The following is a 21,766-nucleotide window of genomic DNA, read 5'->3' as shown; positions in this document are numbered from 1 at the left end:
CACCACTAAAACCACGCACTAAAAGGGAACTTCATCACCTACATCTGACCCTTAATCTAACCTTAACTGGTCAGAGTTAAAGGGGACATATCATGGCAAACTGTTTCACTGCTTGTACATTTACATGTGGGCATCTGGAGTGGCTTTCAACGCCCAAACTGAAACACAACCCAGCCAGGTTTGTGTGGGCATCAGAAAACATTCAGAATTGTCTCCCCCTTTTATGTCAGAGGGCAGGTTAATTTGTTTCATATGTATATCGCGTTTTGAGAACTACCTTTGCGAAGGCGCACCATATTTATTTAGCAAGCCAATCAGAGCAGACTGGGAGTTTCTGATACATGTACACACACACTCATGATGATGATGCAGAGTGCTATCTGATGATGTTCACAAATAACATACAGCATAGAGAAAGATATTTCACTGTAATGCGTTCTCTTTTCATTGACAGGCTTGGACAAGCATAGCTCAATCACATAAAACGTTAAAAAAAAATCCATAATGAGACACAAAATATTACAAATACATGATCTGCGTCCACTATTATACAATATAGAGCCGCTGGGGTGATGCTTCAGTACAAGAGTTATACCAGACGCCCTACGTGTTAAAAACCAGCTGTCCATCACTGGGTTCGTGGTGAGTTGTGTACTTTCTTTGTGAGCACTTGTACCACTATCTTTGGCAGTTTGGATTCTTTTTTCAAAAAAGTGCAACGGATCATAATTCCCCTTCATCAGTTATCTTCCCAACAGTACAGGCATGTGAGCCCACACAGCATCATACGTGTTCCTGCTCCAGCTCCAGTTGTTCATCTCAGCTTGAAGTACTTTCACTTTTCACATCGTCTTAAATGGCTATTCAGAGAGGCAAACGGTGCATCCATAAATCCATAGCATATATCTATCTACATTTAGAGTGCGCTGTCGTACAGTGGCAGCGCTGTCGGCTTTGCACAGCTATGGACCACTCACTTGGACATCAGGGCCACGGTGAGCAGAGTTACTCAGGTAAACTGCAACATTATGAGAAACACAGCAATGCTATGAGAAGAAGTCATAACCTTGTGAGTAAATAGTCAATATTTGGAGAACAAAGTCACAACTTTACAAGAAAAAGACATCTTGTTGGTTCTGGTGATATACTACGGGTCTTTGGTTCTCTTATAGATAATAATGTTAGAAATGGAATTACACAAAAATAATTTTCTCAAAATATTATTACTTTTGCTCATAACATACAAACTTGGATTATTACAAATTAGGCTGTTATTTTAAGTGACTTTTTTTCTGTAAATTTACAACTTTCTTTTTCTCCAAATAATACAACTTTATTCTTGAACGTTATGACTTTTTATCTTGTAAAATCACAATTTTAGTCTGATAATATTATGAGTTATTCCTCCAAATCTCAGACTTCATATTCCCCAGCAGTTGCCCTGATACATTGTCATACAGTTTACTTCAAGCCACATCGAAAGCTAAAAAGCAAAAACCTAAAACAAAGCTCTAGTAGTTTAAAAAACACATCTTTAAAAGCCTTCACTTGGTCAGTGTGGTGCAGAGGAGAGGCAGTTGAGCTGTGTGTGTGTGTGTGTGTGTGTGTGTGTGTGTGTGTGTGTGTGTGTGTGTGTGTGTGTGTTCAGGGGTCCAGGTTCAGCAGCAGGCCGGGCAGTGTCTTCAGGTCCATCTGTGGCAGCAGCCAGACGCAGTAGAGCAGCAGCCAGAGCAGTAGCAGCACGTAGAGCTCCCAGCTCTCACTGCACCTGCACACACCACCACAGAAGGGGTCAAAATAAGAGATATATATATATATGTATGTATGTATAAGATTATGGTGGCAAGGCTTCATTCATTCAAGTCATCATTAGTCAAGGAGGACAGAAATCGATTGTAATGTTGGTTACAATACAAATATTCAAGATACATTTACTGTTCCGATAGAGACCATTACAGAAACCTTCTAAGTCTGAACATGTTTCCTAACTGCATTTAGAACAAAATACAATCAAAATCTTATTTTGTAGGATAGGAGTTCATGTACTACAGAACCGTGCTAATGTCGGGGTTTCCCAAGTAAGGAGTCCTCAATCAGGAGGGCTTATGAACTAAATCTAAATTCTAAGGGCCGCTAAACTGCATGATGATTTCAATGCTTTTCCTTGAGATGCTTTAGAGTTCCCACACCATGTGTTCAAGGTGATGTGAGTTTGATCAAAGCTCAAATTAAACGCCAGTCTTTTTTTTGTCCATTATAGCAAGCGAGCTAGCTAGTGAGAGCCGTGTTCATCTCTAGTAAGCTACGGTGCATTCAGGTACAGGTACATATCGTAGTATCTCTGCAGGACTCTCCTGTGCCCCGTGTGTTACGAAGACATCCAGCCTTAAAGTGTTAGTTAGTAGTGTTCAGTCTGTTCAATACTAATATCCAACATGAGAAACGACTCGTAGTCTATAACAGACCATAAAACCGTGTGAAAGCCAGATGTGGTCCACTAAACTAAAACAGGGAGGGCTAAGTTCTCACCAGATATCCCCGTTGTCAGCTCCTCTGGTCGCTGCAGCCACAGCCGTCTGATTGTCCTGTGAATCGTAAAATAAATACAAGGGAACACTCTCAGTATTCAGTATCACGGAGAACATCAATCCAAAAGGAAATGGAGCGTCAAACCAACCAAGTCCTTGAAGCGAGCCTCCTTTCTGTGACGGAGAACCGGAGTGATCTGGCTTTCGTCCTGTCTGCTGGACCTTCTGCTGTCACTCCTGAAAAGACACGATCCATTAGGTTCGGTCTCCACAGGAACTACAGGGTAACGCTATGATGACGTCTTTGGGACTTTCAAATATTAAGAGTATTAAACAGAAACAACATGTGTCACACGTTTTTTTGGGGGGGCCACAGAACATTTCACAGAATACTGACTACAAGATATGGTGGACCCCTCCGGACTGGACTTTGCTCTGCCAGATTAAAAACACTGGTACCGATGCAGACTTGAACTGATGATATAACCAAGATGTTATGTCAGACTGATGATGCGTTAGTCATTACAAGAAATGAGAGGCAGAAGAAGAGTCAAAGCAAAGATAAATCAAATGTTGAGGCTTTTGAAACATGATGCTCCAAACATTTAAATCATGTAGGTAATGGATGTATATCTGTGTATCTATATGTAGATATGCATGTTAATGAGTACATTAAGAGACAGTGGCCCCTGGGCACAGACATGCAACAGGACCTACATAAGAGCCCATACATACACACTGAATTTATGTGGACACCGTTTCCAGTTTACTCGTTTTATTTTGGGAGCTTGCATTGCTACACCTTGAAAGGTACGACAAAAATATGAATACTTTTGACACAACATGACTCATGACACAAGTAAACAATCCTGAAGTTATGCTGAAAGTTTGTTTCCCACTTAACGCGAAATGCCGGCGCCCTCACGCATGCTTCATTTCCTCTTAAACCCTTATGTGTGGGTAAACACGTTGTTTTCATTCATTCATTCACACTAATGTCTTGCCCTTTCTCCAGTCCATAGCCACTCCCCCCTCATACGGCTGTCTTCACCCCATCACCAGCTCACATAGATCACTTTGTTCAGTACATTTAAGGGAATATTGGAGCAAAGAGAGAGTCCCGGTCAGACCAGCCCCATCCACTGCCATAACACTGCTTTCCCCCAGGGCCCACTGTGTTTCTCAGTGTACCAGGAAGCTGCCTAAGAATAGAAAGCCTACCTCACAGGCTCCGTGTTTTCCCTGGCAGAGCTCTGCTGCTCGGCCCCACTGACATCACTGCCGTCTGCTGCAGCATCAGCACCCCAGAGTCCTCCAGCCTTCTCCCCGGGCAGCAGACAGAGTTCTTGGGATCTAGATGCTGCGTCAGTCTCCGGCGTGGTCTTGGTGATCACCTAATGAGAGAGAGACACGAAGAGAGGCAGAGCTTTCAGCAGGGTAGTGACGTTCAGGAGGGAAAGACGGTTTAACTTCTGCTGGTCAAAACACCAGAAGTCAACAACAGTACTACGTTTACATGCAAAAAATATTCCTTATTCTGAAAAAAACTATATTCCTACTAAGCTGTAGATGGCTGAGGGAAATTAAAATTCCCCGAACATTCCTGTTGACATACAGCCGTGCATATACTTACTTAATAATAGTGGGATATTAGTCTGCATGTAAAGTCAATGTATCTCTAAAACCCATTTCAGGATGCTCATGAGATGTAATGTGGATGCCCATGGTCCCCAGAGGAGGAATCCTAATGTTTTGGTGGACCTTTTCTCTGGCGCCACCTTCAAAGTGGTAAAAAAATAAAAACTTCTATTTAGCGAGCAGGTGGCCATGAAAGTGACTAAGCTCATAGACAACGCGTAGAGGACTAACCCGTTCACGTTGGGAACTCTGTGAGCGTTCTTGTCGTGATCACCCTCGGTCCAAAATGTCAGCGCGATAGATCAGCAGAGTTTCACACATTGGTGCTTCAGATGACGCTTATGAACGGCTACACCAGCATGTATTGTCCTAACGTCTCACACTTCTATATTTGGAAGTGTAACAACCTTTCTTTACTCTCGAGGGTGCTTGGACAGATTTTAACGATCTGGTCAGTGCTTCATACGTTGTGTGTGTTGGATCAAACTCTGTAAATCCTCTTTTGCAAATACATTACACGTCGCACAGCAAACTTAGTTTGTGTTCTGAGAACTTGTTTTAATTAAAGAAAACCACAAATGTTGATGTATTACTGAGTAGCCAGTTTGCTCTGGCACATGTTTAGCTATTCCAAACCCCGTAATTAAGACGTGATAATTCACGTCATAATTATAATGAGCAATAATTCAAAATTATTGCTCATTATCTCCGCATTTAATTACATTGCAAACAAAATCTACATCCACTCAGTTCCATTTCTACCACAATCTTCACAGTGTGACATCTTTAACGATGGAACCTGAATTTATTGAAAATTATGAGACGATAATCTCATAAAATAGGCACACAAAAACAATGGAGTGGTTCAAACTGGAGTTTAGATGATTTCCCCCGTTTCTGTGAATTGCGATGATATCTCATCAGTCCTTATAGGTGGTAGTATTCACGGTGGGTTTAACTGAATATTAATTTCTTTCCGATAAATCATAAAAAAAAATCACAGTGAACATGAGTGTGAGTACACAGTGACAAGCTTTCAAAGAGCATCAGAGGAACAGACTGCATGATGAATGTCAGCAGGTCATCTGGTCATTAGGTGAGATATTACACATACAATGTGACATGTCACATTGCTTCATATTCCTGTTGGACATGAGACACACACACAGACAGGCTTTCTAAGATAACACTTAGTTTACATTGAACGAAAGAAACATAGCAAAGTAACCCAGAACACTAAGCTCTAAATTTGGTTTGATAAAGAAATGTATCAAGTTCCAGGTTTCTAAATGTGAAGATGTGCAGGTTTTCAGTTTTATGTGCATGTTAATCGATCTATTTGGGGTTTGGATTTTGGTTTGAAAATAAGCTAATTGAATGTGTCATCATAGGCTAATGTGAATATGTAACAGTATTAGCATAGCATAGTTTTGCACATATATGGTCATAAAACAAAGTATTGAACAAATTGACATTTTAGATTAAAAAGGTCAGCAGATCAGCAGTTTGTACAGTTCATCCGGTGGGTACCATACCTTTCTGAACCAGATTCCAAGGCAAACGTTGTTTTGACATTGATTTAAAACCAAAAATGTCAACTTAATGGCTTTGCAAAAAACAATCACAGAACATATGTATAAAATGTCATTGCAAGAAATTTCAATCTGGACCAAAGTGGTGGATTGTCCAACCAATAACAACCTATCTAGACATGCCCCAAAACTACACTGCAACTAGACTGAAATACTTAGAATGGTTTAAAAGCGCAAGCACCTTTGAAACTGAAATGATCTGCTTGTAGTGAATAACCCACATTTACCTCGTCATCCTCTGGTATCGAATCCAGTCCATTCCTGAAGTCTTCGCCCGGCAGGCTGAGGGGCTGGTCGGGTTGAGTCTCTGAAGCGGGCGCTGGCTGGAGAGCAGATACGCTCAAAACTGAAGGCCAACTCTGCATTTCAGTATCAAGTGGCTCGACGGACATGGGCTCCTCTTTGTCAGGGTAGAACAGATCCATGGGTTCGATAGGGTCACCAACGGCATCCTCTGTGGGAGGACATTGATCAAAGTTTGTAGATAACAAATCTGTGTCTCTGGACACACGACCTGGTTCATTGGACGCAATCCCTGTTGTGCCATTTGATTTAGAGTTGACTGGATCTAATGTGTTCTGCTGCGTGGTCGCTGTGTCGTTGTCAGAAGAGGGGTCCTTGTGCCCTTCCGGTCGATCAGTTGAATCCATTTCCTGCTCAGCATTCACAGGTTGAGATGTAGCATGCGGAGAAGAAGTCTGAGAAGTCAAGTCCTTCTCAGCGTTTCCTGTCTGAGAGTCGTGGTGGGGATTCTCACATTCCTGTTTGGCTTCACTCATTGCCGTGTTATCTCTTGTGCCAGGCTCGCCCATGTCTGAGTTTAATGATCTGCTGGTGTCATGTTCATCGAAATGCCGACTTTCCATGTCCCTTATTTGTTCTGAAGCTGTTGGTTTATCATTTTCGGATGCCAGGCAGGATGGAATCTCAACATTGTCATTGGAGTCACGGCTCAATTCATGTGGCTTTTGACGGTGGTTGACATCAGTGTCAGTTCCCTCTGGCTGAGGTACCTCATCATTCCCAGCATCATCTTGTCTTTCTAGGTCACATAGTCCCTCTTCGTCCTGTTCTTCTGGCTCACTTGAAATAGAGATCACAGGAACCTTTATGCCAGGGCCTGGGTCCAGACTTGCTTCTGAAGCTCTTTTTTGAGCATCTAGGTCGTCTCTTAGAACTCCTTCACTTGCTTCATCTTGTGTTTCTACAACATCGTCTCCTCTTTCCTTTAAAATCCCAAACTCCTCTCTTGACTCCCCTCTTGTCTCCTCGGACAAAGAGTATTTTTCCTGACATTCAGTTTCCACTTTAAACTCCTCAGAGTTATTTCTCTCATTCGGACTTTCAGTTTGACCAGCAATGTGTCCTACATGGTCCCTTGCACCCCCAATGAACTCCACAGTGCTCTCTTCAACACTGGTTTGCTTGAGTTGCAACTGGTTGGATTGATCAGTTTGAAGATGTTCCACACTTGAGTTGGTCAGTTCCTCTGCCCTGCACAGTCCCAAAGAAGGTGCTTGCTCTTTGCTCTGACTTGTATCCGTCTGTTGAGACTCTACTACCTTGCTGTGATCCGGTAGCTGTTCTAGCGCCATGTCCTGGTTGTACTTCTCAAGGTTTGCTTCTTTCTCTTTCACTACTTCCGGTTGCTTTTTCTCAAAATGACCTTGAATTTTCTCCTGGGTGCTCTCCAATGAGCTCAGTGAGTAAATCCCTTCATCGATATATGACTCAGTAATCGACTGCTCATCAGTGGCTCTATCCTCCATGGAAAGGACACATCCTTCATCAAGAGTAGTGACCTCCACAGGGGTGGCTCGATACACATCCCAGGCCGTTCCACTGTCACACAAAGAACTGTCACTTCGGCTTTCGCAAAACCTCTCTGGCATCACCCCAAATTCGCTCTCCACCCAGGAGTCCGGTGAGCTGATTGCCGAGTCCCCAATTACTGACTCAGAGGTTACCGATTCAGGCACCGATGAGCCTGTGGGCGAGTGAGTGTAAGACAACTGTGGGGAGTCAGAGGTCGAGTTGGTTAGGACCTCACTGGCAGATTCCTTGGGCTCTTCGACCACACTGCTGGAGAAGTCTTCCACGTGGGGGGGATTTGCTAAGATGTCTTCACTGGACCACGAGCGAGCTGCAGCCGGCCTGAAGGGGGGTGACATGGCGCTCCGGTCCTCTGACACAGAGGAAATTAAGATTTTGGGTGGCGGTTGGGTACAGACCCTCTGGAACATGTAGGACCTCTCCTTTACTCTGCTAAGGTGGATGTTATTCCTCATGTGGTTGGAGTCATTGTCGCGGAAGTTGAGTCGGCTCATGGAGACACTTCGTTCAATCAGCTGGACGGGCTCCTCCGGCTAGGAGAGGAACACAGAAGTTGGTAGAAATATCTCTGTGGTCAAATTCAGAGATTCGTTTTGTAAAAATCTGACATCAGACACATGATCCATGCTCTGTAAAAGCCTTTACACACCGGGGTGTGACGATTAAGCAACATGAAAATGCGAAAATACTCAACCTTTTTCCGAAAAAAAAAGGACATACATTTTGCGATACATAATATTCGTGTTCTGTGTAAAAGTATTTATGAGAAAAACAACAGTTAGAGAAAATATATTGCCATTTAAGCACAGGAAGAAAAAAAACCTGGTGTGTAAAGGCTATCAGAAAGGATTCTTACTTCCTCGATGCCAGGAAAGTGCCTCAGAAACTGTGAGACATACGTCATGATGGATTGCTCATCTGGTGCATTGATGGTCACATCTGAGCATGGGAAGATAAACAATTTACAATTACCACAGAGGCATTTTACATAAAGACCCCCACGTTATTCAAGCTTCCTTGCGACAGTTATGACACACTTTAGAACATAACAGAGCTGGCAATTTGACTTGGACAAGTCTGAAAAGGGCTGCAGGATATATGTTATTTCAGCATCGACATTGCAATGTGCACATGCAGTCACATCGCAAACACTCTTTTGCTGCTTGGTACAAAAGGAAACTTGTATGGTTTTCCATGACTAATCAAGTGTTACCCATTAATTACCTCTAGTCTAGGTAGGCCCAGACTCTTTCATTAAACCATGTGCATGTCTGTCCGGGGGGTTCAACACTGCACAAGCTCTGCAGTTCTGACTATAATGGCCGTTATGTAATTAGATCAATGAAGCTGGCAATGTTACATAGTGTGAAAGGGTCAGTAAGTGTGGCAGAAAATATAATGGATTTCTAAAGTTCAATTCAAAGAGAGAAAAAGTTGTAAAATAATATAATAATAGTGGGAAAGAGTTACTGGAGGAATTGTCCCTTTTTGCTCAGAGTACCAACACTAAAACCATGTTATATTCTGAAAGTTAGTTTAAAAAATGATATTATATATAGTTTACAGACAGACTGTACAAAAGGTAGTGCTACGTTGTTGGATGTTACAGGCAGTGTGATGAATGCAAATATAGATCCCACTGTTCTGATTGCATAAAAACAAGTAACTTAAACTAGTAAGGTCAACTTTTTTGGAACTTAGATTTCATGAATATAGTGTTTTTTCCACAAAAATGGATATAAAAAATAATAATAATAGCAATATATTGCATTGCTTATAGTATCGCGATATATTAACTTGTACCCTCTGTATCGTAATACGTATTCTAGCGCTAGTAAAATAATAATTTCTTTTACCCTCCGGCTCCAGTAAGCGGGGGATACCCAGGCTGTAGTGGGCTATCCTGAAGCCGTCCTCCAGGTTCTCCTTGGCGGTCCTCAGCAGTGCCTTCCTCATGTCCACCAGGCTGGGGTCAATGGACTTAATGACCGCCAGGAAGGCCAGACCACTTGTCCAGCTCTTCCCAAAGTCGCGCACTGCCACACTATACCTACGACGGGACATGTCAAGTGGTCAGAGTCAGCCCAGAGACCACCAAACAAAACACTGCTTGTCCCTTCTTACTGTTTTGCCTGTTGTCCATTGGTCTGTACCGTATATTCAACAGAAATAAAACCCAATACGAAGAGATTGTTAAATTATTTCAGACTTCCAGGATTATATTGAACACTCTTTATTGAAAACAGCTTATCACTCACTTGCGTGTTCGCTTCTGCACCCACTGGAGCAGTTTCTTGATGGCCTTGCTGTGTTCCCGCATGGCCGTGGACGCCGACTGTCTCTCGTCTGACGGCGTGCTGCAGTGGGATGTGTCGGAGTCGGAGCTGGTGGGGATGGACGACAGGCTGGAGGAGGAGGGGAACTGGCTCCTGATGTTCCCAGTGAGCTCCTTAATCTGGGAGTAGACAGTGAGTTGGGTTATATTCCCTTTAGTCGACTCAGCTGCGGAGGATCGAATTCAGCCATGTTTCTGCCTGAGATTGTTGACAAAGAGTGCTGTACATAGTTCCCTATGAAGTTGGTCCAGTGTTAGAAACTACCCCAGGTATAACATAGAATCTGTTCGAATTCAAGAGTCTTGGAAAAGACAGCAAACAGGTACAAGTCCCAGTCAATAACAGGATGTATTACACCATAGTTACCATTGAAACAATGATACACAATGTAATCAGTTCAACAGAGGACAGCAGATACGTGAGAAACAAAGTCCTCACAACACAAGAAGATCAGCTCAGTGCTGAATCTGTGGATAGACCTTGGAGATGGAACAGTCACGTAATGTTGTCAAAAGCAGCTTTCTAAAGTCAAAGATAATAACCAGGGTGATGTCAGACTTCAAGAATACAAATTCATAACTGAAAGCCTGCATAACAGAAATGTATCAACAACCAGTTGGCCAAAAGTAGGGGGTGTCTTGGACGTGTTATCATGCAAGATATTTATAGGTTGAGTCCTAACCGGCTCAGATCTGGTATCTTAAGATGTTATCAGAAGAAAACACTTTCCAGGTGGTTGAAGGGAAACAATACCCTGTTATTGTACTATTATTAGTGCTGGGCAAAGATGAAAAAAAGTAATCGATTAATCGCATGATTGTTCTGTGATTAACAACGATTATGCTCAAAATTCAATAATGACTGAAAAACTAGTGTATTGCATGCTTTTATTTTAAAGTAATGTTATCAGAACAATATAACAGGCACTCTGGAGCAACAGCAAGTAAACAACAGTATAGAAATCCGTTTTCTTTTTTTTCTGACCAGGTACCAGAAGAAACATTTGTCAAAGCGTGTGAAGCAGCACCCAGTTCATCAATGTGATGAACTGTAACTCCGAGATAACTCTGGTTACCCAGCGATGTCCAGTAGTCTCCAGTGAGAGAACAGTGGGTGCAGGTTGGAACATAGTCCGCTCCGTTTCAAACAACGTGTGTATTCTCCTGACGACAGTGCGTCTGGAGGCTCATACGCGGCATTAATCATTATCGGCATTAATGGATTGCTACGCGTTAACGTGCCCAGCACTAATTATTATATAATATCATAGCACTAAAGAACATCCCTCTACTCCCTTTATTTATTTACTCCACAGCAAAACAGAACAGCTAAGCAACAGTGTTGGACAGGTACCCCAACGGGACCAGAGCCGTTGAAGAAGTCTCATGACTACATCAGACGACAGGGTGGACATGGGTCAACCCTTACATGCAGACATATGGCTTGAAACACGTGGCCATTCACAAGGAGGTGAGGGTTTAACACAATGTAAATTGGTAGCATCATGAGAAACGTTTTGGAGCTTGAACAATTAAGCGGACTAATGCCGTCTCAGCCTTTGACCATTTTTTAAATTCACGAGGTCCTCGATTAGTTTTCACTCTGCACAACAGGAATCATTCTCCACACCAGGAAACAAGCATGGACAGTTGTGATAAATGTGTAAAAAAAATAATTATTCTAAAACTATTATTTCTGGCTTTCATTTCAATATGATGAAACATATTTAACTTTTATTTGCAATCTGTATCTTTATCTCACTAAATGCTCAGTTCACCAGTTAGTGTGCTGAGTTCAGCACTGAAACATGGACGTTCAGTTGAACGTCCATGTTTCAGTTCAGTGAAGCATTGATTGGACATTTTGATCAAATCTTTTTATTGAACTGGTTTTATTGATTTGAACTGCTTTGCCCATCACCACTTGAAAGAAGATCAGTGCATTGTGTCCATTATCAGCGTTCCTCCAGCTCAGACAGGCAGTGGAGGCCGAGTGCTTCCAGAAGGAGAGGACCGTCTGTGTGAACTGCAGAGATCATTGTTTCCTCATGGTGTCCGGCCAAGGCATTGAACCGCAGTGTAGATTACATAAACCACCCAGTGAACGGCACTTTGGTGGGCTCCTGTGAATGGAAAGCCAGACGGCTGTGAAGCAGCCACTTCGCTCTCACACTTGGCCTTATTTTGAGTGAAAAAAGAGGCAAAGGAAAGGAGGGAACTCAAAGTACAAAGCGGGAGCGGATGAAGAGGTACTAAATGGGAGAATGAGATTACCTGGAAGAAGAGGATGATGTTCCAGATGAGTCCCAGGACGATGGAGGAGTTTCCATCCGCGACGTCGGCTGCATCGATACTGACGAGCTTCACCTGAGGACAAAAGGTTGCACGCGTCAATCAACAGGCGGGAGGTGCACATGTCTTCACGTACCTATTGCCGTACTCACGTTTCTCTCCTCCAGGAAAGACAGGACCTTGGCGATGTTGTTGAGTCTGAAAATACGATGGGAGGACCTTTTGAACCCGTGAAGCTGGAGGATCATGAGGAATAACAAAAGTATGATTGAACAATATAAAAACTGCTAACCACAACTCTTGATGCCAGTACTGCTACGGTGCACTGACCAGCTTGCAGCCGGAGAGTTCTTCCAGCAAGGCCATGAGGATGTGTCCATCCTGTATGTCCCGGAAAAGGTCATTGACCTCAATGGGCGGGTCACACTGGAAATGGAGGGAAAGAAAAATGGAAGCGAGAAAGGGGAGGAGAGGTGAATTAGAGCTGAATGACTAGTCAATTTATCAAATAGTAGATTCACAAAGTAAATGATCTGAAACTCTTATGACGATTGAATACCTGTTTTAGTAATTTGTTAAGCAGAAATGTCAAATATTTGCTTTTTACATGTGAGGATTTTATGTTTTTCTTCATCGTACATGACACATATCTTTGTTCGTCTGTTTTCTTTGCAAATGTATTAATAATGAAAACAATCTTTAGTTGCAGCCCTCGTTGACAACAATGTCACAGAAATGGATAGCATGACATATGTATCGTCACAGTTTTTGACACCATTACACTGTACATCTCTTTGATATTTGGATAGATTGATCCTGCTTGGATTGTTTCTCCAGGGAGCGCTCTACAGTTTGTGCACAAATAAATGCTGCAGCTCCTCAGGACCAATGCAAGCGGTGCGTAAAGAGGCAATGATGGACTAAGTCAATACTGCGTGCACTGAGGAATTTATTGACTCAATCGACTCCATTCCCCATCAACACTGATTGGACAGCCACATACAACAGGTGCTGATGATCTTTAATTCAACAGTGGATGGAACATGTGGAACAACGTGTTACTGCTGGACGGCTGCTTTCAGTAACAAGAAGGCCATGTGGAGATGTTCATGTGTGTGTGTGTGTGTGTGTGTGTGTGTGTGTGTGTGTGTGTGTGTGTGTGTGTGTGTGGACTGGAACTTTCCAAGTAGACGGAAGACAAATGTGTGATTGTTAATTAGTGGGTCAGAGATTTGATGCGGAGCCAAACAATGAGTAAGAGAAGAGAGGCTCATTGTGAGAGAGAAAACAAAAGATTTGATCAGAGTCTCTCAGACTCTCGGCTCACCCGGACTCACCCCTGGGTGAAGGGTGGGGGGAGAACAGAAAGCAAAGACCGGCTCAGGAGTGGGAAGTGGCGTGCCAGTGTAAACACAGTGAGGTTCTCATGTACAGGTGTACAGTGAGCATTACTTTCAGATACTTGTGGTATTGGGCTGCATCAATAGAACTCTCGAGGCTACAATTATGATACAAATCAGGGCAAGGAGGCGCTAAGGGTTTTAAAGAACCATAAGTACCACCATGTAACCAAATCAGACCAAAGGTCTATATCAAAATGTTATTATATGCTAATAGCATAGGCTCTAATTTCTACATAATACATTTTTTGCCATACCTTATTTTGGCTTTTTTTCCCCGTTCTCCTTCATGACACACTTGAATAAATGTAATAAAAAAAATATACATAAAATACAATGTATGTATGTTTTTATTATTTTATTTATTATTTACTTATTTGACAAAATAATGTGTATGTGATGGTGCTGTAATTTGTGTATTTCTAATTAATCAATCCTTTTGTATTAACTTGTGTGTCCCCTTTGGGCCTCCATACTGCCCGAGCTTCTAGTCCCTTTCATTGACAGGACTCTCATTGGTTCCCTCGGAGCATTTCTCCTGCATGGGGCCCAAAGCCCCGGGCAGCAGAGGAGGGGCCCCTCATTGTTCCCATACAGCAGCGAGCTGGGAGCTTTGTGGAGGAGAAGGACCTCTCTGCGCTAGCTGGACCTGGAACATCTCCACCGCTCCTTCAGATTAACACTTTAAATCCTGATGACACTTTAATTGCGCACAGGCAGGGAGTGGGACAGAGAGACTGCAACTGTCGTTTTATGTACAGACGCAGTGTAAAACACAGACAGTGAGCGTGGTGGTGAAGATGGAGCTGCCCTCGCCCGGGGCTCCATGAGCAGCTCTCTCTCCGCTTTGTGTATTTTCTGCAGCCACTGTTTCACGAAGCTGTCAACGAACCTTTTCCAAATGCAGGTTCATCCATCGGGTGAAGGTCCTCTTCTGAACAAGCTCTCTTTCTACTGCAACACAGAAAGAGAAGAGAAAAGGATTTCAGTCACCAGGAAACTGAAGCCGAGGCCTCAGCACTCATCAGAGAGCGTGACTCAGCCCTCAGAAGCACATCCCTGTCACCCATTTGAACTGATAACTGATATTTGGAGTAAGCTGCAGTGACAGCCATACTCTAAACATAACTATGTGTGCCTCTCATTGAGGAGGCCGTACACCACACAGGTGTTTCCACTTAGACCTCCTCATGCAACCCTATACATGTTAGCACACGGGGCACCTCTGGAATGACCATGACGTGATGGAAATGTTGCCGCGCATCACCACAGACAGAACCGTGAAGCATCACATTATTAGCATGTGTTCGGGCCTTTTTTCCATGACGTAGTTACCACTAAACTCAAAATGTAACAACTTGTAAAACAATGTGGTAACTTGTTACATTGCGAGTAAAAAAAAGTACATTATTTTCTGTGTACTTTGTGTTGAGGGTTAAATAGCTAATGATAGCATGCTAACACGCTAAACTAAGATGGTGAAATGCTATACCTTGTTTGCGTCACCTTGTTAGCGTCACCTTGTTAGCGTCACCGTGCACTTGTTAGCATGCTGATGCTAGCAGTTAGCTTCACAGAGCCCGTAGAACAGATGCGGTAGAACGACCGCTACGAATGCGTCACGCGCAAATCAAGCTTAACCGAGGCTTTTATGTCAGTGGTTGACAGCATGACATATCTGTGTAGTGATGGACGCACCGGGAGAGGGAAGCTAGTAAGCTGGCATCACAAAGTCAGTACACATGTATTGTTAATGAGTTATTAGGGTTACGTGTCTTAAATATCCTGGTTTTCTGGATTGGGAGGTGGACTGCAACCTTTACTGACGGAGCCTTGGTCCGCTCGGCCCACGCCGACTCTACCGCACCAGAGCGCAGACAGGGGGAACTCTGGAGAGGTTACCATGGCAGCAAAGTCAGCGGTTATTCATCTTTATGACCAGTACGGCTTACTGGAGGCACTGGGGCTCACTCTGCATTACACACACACACACACACACACACACACACACACACACACACACACACAGTAAGGAGAGCTTCGGCTGATGCGATGGTATTGATTGTTTCTTGCTTTCTCCAGTGGAAACGTGACTGCTCCAAAGAGGGCTGATGGGGAAGACAGCAGAAAACACGAGGAGCAGGAGAAGGGGGGCGGGGGGTCATACCATGTCGACCTCTTAGTTGTAGCGCAGTGGCATGTGAAGGGCCCAGCTACTGATTTGTTAATGAGCCTCATCAGTAGAGTAGCAGTCTGTCCCGTATAGAGCTGCTAACTCAGGGGAACGCCCCAAATGCAGAGCATCCCCCCCACACTGATCTCGGACAATGCTGGAGTTGGGTTGGTATTCAAGAGACGTAGCTGAGGCTTTAATGCATGAATCTCTGTCAGAGATGACACAGAGAGGAGGTGGAGGAGGGGAGGGAGGTGAGAGAAGATGAAGAGGACGACAAGAAGAGGAGATGACGGGGAATGGAGGGGGAGATGGAGCCTGAGGGCAGACGAGCGAGATAAATGAGGAGCACGTTCAAGATCATTACCGCTACAAACTAAAAAGGGAAAATTGTTGGTTCAATAGCCCGGAGGACACATGATTAAACGGCATGGCTCTAGTCGGAAACACTTGCCCTATAACCCATGCCACATGACAATGCTTTACAATAGCAGCTAGTTCAGCACCATCACCACTATGCCCTCCAGCTCTGTCAAACAGAATGAATAAATCATGCAAGTTCAAGTTACGAGGTCTCTCGTCACCTCGGGCTGATAGGGGACCATTCTGTGCCTCCCTCTGGCTGGCCCCTTCCAGCTAGAGAGAGAAAACGATGGCCGCTGCTTCCAGGAGCGGAGGAAAGTTGCAATGTTACGTCACTGAAAGACAAAACAACCGTGCTGGATTTTACAAGGAATCCAATGTGAAGAGACACTATCCAACAAGACGGAGAGAAGCGAGGGTTTGCAAACGTTTGCCTGCAAATGTCGTCAGACGTTAAGTGACAAGTGGCTGACAGAAACGGCTTCTGACACCGTCTCGTCTCAGAAGTCTTTGAGGGGAGTTGATGAGGACATGAACAGAAGAGCTGCTTCAGCTCCATCGTCTCAAAGAGAGATGACATCAACCGGCCCTTGAGTAAAGTTAGTGGAGTAGTTACCAAATATAAAGTTCTCAAAAATATATGCATGAAACTGATCAGGTGAAACCAGTGGTAAAGACTTTTCACTTTCTTGGCTCCAAAGCCCTGCACCACCATCCATTTCAGCAGCTCCTGCTTGACTCAGAGGCAGAACACAGAGATGTTATCCACCACGCTGACGCAAGATGACTCAGCCGAGAAATTGGGCTTTTTCTTTGTCTGAAAAAGGGGACAACAAACTGTCGGATCCAGTCTGGCTGGCAGATTTGGCTTCTTCTTGGTTGACATAACAAGCATTCAAATGCGCTAACCGTCGGCCTACAAGGGCAAGACCGCAGAGACTTTGTATTCCACTTTGTTCTGGTCCAACAGTATGACAGGAAGCAGCTGGTTTCACATTATAGAACCTTTGAGAACAGTTTGCACAGTTTTTTAACCTAATTATTTATAAAACCCTGCATGCGGCATTACATTGAATTGTATTGTGATGTATTCAAGGTCAACTAAGTAAAATGACTATTTGGTGAATTTATAAAGCTATCATGAGGTGTGTCATGTAATGTGTGTGACATGTAATGAACGGTTACAGGTTGTAGGCATTCATTAGTTGGACACTCAAAACTGTATTGTTTCTGCCCTCTGAGACAACAAATGGTAATAAACTATATCTCAACTGCTCCACTTACTTTGAATTTAGACTGCTTGCAATTGCTAATCGCTGCACCTGATTAGATTTGATAAGGGATTCAATACTGGCTTTGAATTTGATAAAATGCTATCAAACCCCAAACCTACCATGCACTGCAGGAACAAAGTAAAGTGTTAGGATTTAGCTATGTTTAGACCCTTATTAATAGTAAAGCTAAAAAAAAAAAAGACCGTTTTTCCTGAGCATGGCAATCAGTTGTATTTTGATATAGAATCATGTACAAGTGTATGTTTTTTTAAATAGTGGCACTAGAGGCAACATCCAGGATTAATCCACTGGAGATCATGAATATTCACAGCACATTTCACCAGGAATACAGACCGTGAAAGTTCCTTTACTTCAACCAAAGTATAGGTGATAGATTTGATTTGATGATGGCGCACGACAAGTCATCAGAATGTAGGTTTTTAATGTTGATTCTATAGCCGGCAGTTGTTAGAAGAAAAAGAAAAAGCCAATAACGTAGTGTGGTAAAAATGGAGGTATTGAGGCTCGAACAGCAGACCCGCTATGTGACCAGAACAGTTCATCAACAGGAGGTGACAAAGTGAGATGACTACTCTCTTGGCCACTTGCATAAAACAAAACACCAGAGCTGACAATGTGGCACATTCATCAGGATACACTGAGGTATCCGAGCAAGTCCGGACACGGTGACCTAATCTTTCATAAAAGCGCCAAACACTTAAGACGTGGTGCACTCAGCCGTCCTTCCCTAACAGAAACCAGAGCTCCGCTTTGGATAGTATACCTGGAAAAATGACATCAGCTGACGGCATTTTAATGCTGCACATGCTAGGCCTCTTTTAAAGTTACGGACGGTTTTATTTTACAAGCCTGACTCCGTGTGCGTTTCCCCGCGGTGACTGGTTACGTAATTACACCCAAAATGAGCTATGTTAATGTGATGTGGAAAATTGCAGCTTTGCAAAAACACAAATAAAGCGCCTGTGTGCGCTGCAGTGGATCTGTGTTGGTTATTTTTTAAAGCTAGACATACGGTAGAAAAAGGGTTTGATCATTTATTCTGAGGGGAGCGTCCTCATAACCCCTGTTAGTTTGGTGCTTTGTACAAATGTGTGTGTCAGCATGCTTGTGCCACTGGATACTACATCTGGTGTATAATGCATGCCAAATGAAATTCAAACATTAACCATGTTTTGTTGATTCTAGTTTTAGACACATTGGATGTCCAGCTAAGGGATAATAACTCCACATTCTAAGATGAAAGTATACATCAGAGCTCACACAGCATTTAGCTCCAGGCTTGGTGAGCTGTTAGCCTACGGAAGCACCCAAACCGACCCAGACCGTAGTCCAGAGTTTGCAGGTAGACGTTCCGTCTGCGGGGTTACCCTCTGAAAATGTAATAAACGCGGGTCGGAAGGCTGCCCGTGTGAAACAGTGGAATTTCCGTCACGTTTCTTTCGCTCGTCACGCCATTGGTCCAAGAGGGGTCCCGCGTCATTCTGGAATGTACAAATGTGTCACATGTCCCAGCAGACATTTAATCCAGGGCTGGCAGAAGGTGAAGTGTGAATCGTATCTGGGCTTGAGTTAATATCGGGTTAGTCATCGCAGGATCAGGAACTTTCACCCAGGAGACCGCTGTTCATGTCCTGTGTAAAACCCAAATTCTACGTGGACTTATTTGTCAAACTACATCCATATTTATGTTTGGCAACGTACGTAGTTATTTTAATCTAAACCACAATCTTTTCCACTATTTGTTTCAAGCATTGAAACAAATAGTGGAAGTTTCTGACCTGTGACACTGCATAGATACAAAGTCAGGCTGTTCCAGAATAGAGTGGGCAGTACAATGAAGCTGTCTCACTTACTTTTCACTGTTTGATTGTATTTGATCATTATAATCTGCACAAGGCTGTATAAAATAGATAACAAGGGAAAGCCTCAAAGGTGGTTTTGAACCTTTGAGGAACCTAGTGTACAAATAATGAAAATGTTTCCTCACCCCGTCTGAGTTTGTCTAACACCAGCCATCTGGGTGCTTTGGTTGATCTTATTTGCTTGCCATGCAAACAACGGCGGCTCAGCTGAGTCTACCAAAACCACATGGACACGTTTAGCGTGACCGCTCTTTCATTACAGTTCTGGGTGGAGTCGAGGGCACAAAGGGAGTAAGCAAATACAATTAAGTGGCAATTAGCTCTGGAGGCTATAAATGAACACTAAAAAAAAAAAAAACTAGACGGGCAATGAGTGACTCTTTTGTGGCGTCTGTGTCTCTTTGCTTTGTGAATTCCAACCAAAGCACACACGTTAATTGTCCTGTAGTCCCTCAGTGGGAGGATCAATGTATCTCAGAGACACAGTGGGCATTGTATTCACTGTGGCTCCGTAAGGCCATATCTGCACAAACATCCCAAGCCTGAGACCAGGCATCCACTCTATAATAATAATTAAAGCTGCAAGCCAGCGTCCCGTCAGCACCCCCTCAAAAAGGTGTGAGGAGGACCCGCTCACCGCTGCTTACAGCTTTAATTATGATTACTATTATAGAGACCTGCGTGTGTGTGTGTGTGTGTGTGTGTGTGTGTGTGTGTGTGTGTGTGACACCAATAAAAGATCCCTGTGGCACCCATCACTGATGGAAAATGGGCTTGACTCCACAAGAGTTCTCCCTGTAAAATGGTTTTAAACCCAACTGACCTGAAGACCTAGACCTACAGCCTGCAGGTCTAGACTGTGTGTGAAGACACACCTGGTGAAGAAGCAGGATCAGAACCAGTCAGTGTAAAGTAAAACCAAGCAAATGCAATGCAAACACAATGGGAACTATGAGAACCACTACAAACCAAATAAACACTACACCAGCTGTCTGCAGAGTTACTGTTGAACCACTCAACCACCCAACCTTTGTTGGAACCGGCTATTTACGGGAGCGTTCAGTTGCTACTGGACACAATCAGACAGGGAAGTTAGAGAGCTCACTCCATAAACACGGCAAGTTATCAACAGGGCGAGGCAATATGGAGAGAAATTAAATATCACCATGCTTCTGAACAAACACCTCCACATCAATATTGCAACAATATCAGTGGCGGGCCGTGCGTTTTAGATTTAGGCCTTCAGTGAGTGCCGTATAGTCCACATCACGGGCGGACTGGGGGAAAAAAGTGTTCCCCGGAATGTAATGCAGCCTTTAAAACCAGGAAATGACAATATTTTTGAGGGTTTTTTGTGGTTGTAAAATTTATTTTTATGGGCTATCGCTGTTATTTATTTGGTGTGATAATTGTAGATTTTGTAGCGTTATAAAAAAGGGAATATCCTTGAAGTTTGATTTTTGTCCTCGTCCGTCCGTCTGTCTGTAGTTTTACAGTTTTACAGACAGACAGACAGTAAAACTGTAAAACTACAGTTTTACTGGTGATGGTAATGACAGTAATGACTGAACAAATCTTCATATGAGATTTGTCTCACAATCTGACTATATAACGAAACAAAAAACTGTATTGTTATTAATTATTAGTGTAGTAGTTATTCATTCTAAAAAAACTCATATTAGATTTAAATATTAGAAGTGGAACGCCTCTAAACTATACAACTGTTCTCAACAGTCCCAATAAGAACAATGAATGGACTGATGTACTCATCTAAAGGCCAACCGTGTTTGGACATGAGCCACTCCATGTCTGACGAAGCATAATTCAAGTTTTTACTCTTTTTTTTATCTACAGAGTAGTCATCGACTGCTCCCCGTCTCTTACTCAACGATATTCAGTCACGAGAACAGGAAGCCTGAACGAAGCTACAGCTGGCCACACTTTGGACTTGGAAGTGTCTGAACAAACTTTGGACAACGGCCTAGTTCACCTCGGGTCATGTGTGGTCGGTGATGCTGACACATGACTGACACCATGTTGGCCTGTTAAAGGTTTATGTTCATTGGGTGGAAGGAAAAGTGAGAGATAAGACGAGGGCCAATCAGATCTGTGCAGCTGGAGCTACTCATCACACTCACATGTTAGAAAGGGTTAATATTCATGGGACGAGAGGCGAGACCGAACCCAAAGAAGAACTTTAAACACGGAAAGAGGAGGTGTCAAAATCTAGAAAACGCAACAGAAGCAACGCAGTGTAGAGCAACAACGTGTAGAGCATCGTAGAGTAACAACACAGAGCAGCAACGCGTACAGCGACAACGCATAGAACAGTGTAGAGCAACAACGCATAGAGCAACAGTGCATAGAGCAACAACACGTAGAGCATCATAGAGCAACAGCACATAGAGCAACAACACAGAGCAGCAACGCGTACAGCAACAATGCATAGAACATC

General features: G+C 43.4%; 1 protein-coding gene across 1 annotated transcript in view; it reads right to left on the bottom strand.

Annotated features, from left to right (window-relative positions):
* Positions 1–1,644: 1,644 nt before the first annotated feature.
* clmna (calmin a) overlaps positions 1,645–21,766 on the bottom strand; it is a gene marked incomplete at both ends in the record, with an annotated part of 32,579 nt that continues 12,457 nt past the window's right edge. Inside the window, 12 exons of the mRNA XM_079214336.1 lie at positions 1,645–1,768; positions 2,530–2,585; positions 2,678–2,765; positions 3,750–3,922; positions 5,986–8,124; positions 8,448–8,530; positions 9,448–9,641; positions 9,850–10,046; positions 12,201–12,293; positions 12,371–12,454; positions 12,549–12,644; positions 14,511–14,572. Of these exons, the coding sequence (XP_079070462.1) occupies positions 1,645–1,768; positions 2,530–2,585; positions 2,678–2,765; positions 3,750–3,922; positions 5,986–8,124; positions 8,448–8,530; positions 9,448–9,641; positions 9,850–10,046; positions 12,201–12,293; positions 12,371–12,454; positions 12,549–12,644; positions 14,511–14,572 (3,389 nt within the window). The remainder of the gene's footprint in view (positions 1,769–2,529; positions 2,586–2,677; positions 2,766–3,749; positions 3,923–5,985; positions 8,125–8,447; positions 8,531–9,447; positions 9,642–9,849; positions 10,047–12,200; positions 12,294–12,370; positions 12,455–12,548; positions 12,645–14,510; positions 14,573–21,766) is intronic.

This window comes from Taurulus bubalis, assembly GCF_910589615.1.
Source record: "Taurulus bubalis genome assembly, chromosome: 1".
NCBI lineage: Eukaryota > Metazoa > Chordata > Actinopteri > Perciformes > Cottidae > Taurulus > Taurulus bubalis.
The sequence above is the reverse complement of the archived record's forward strand: the minus strand, read 5'-3'. Positions and strand labels throughout refer to the sequence as shown.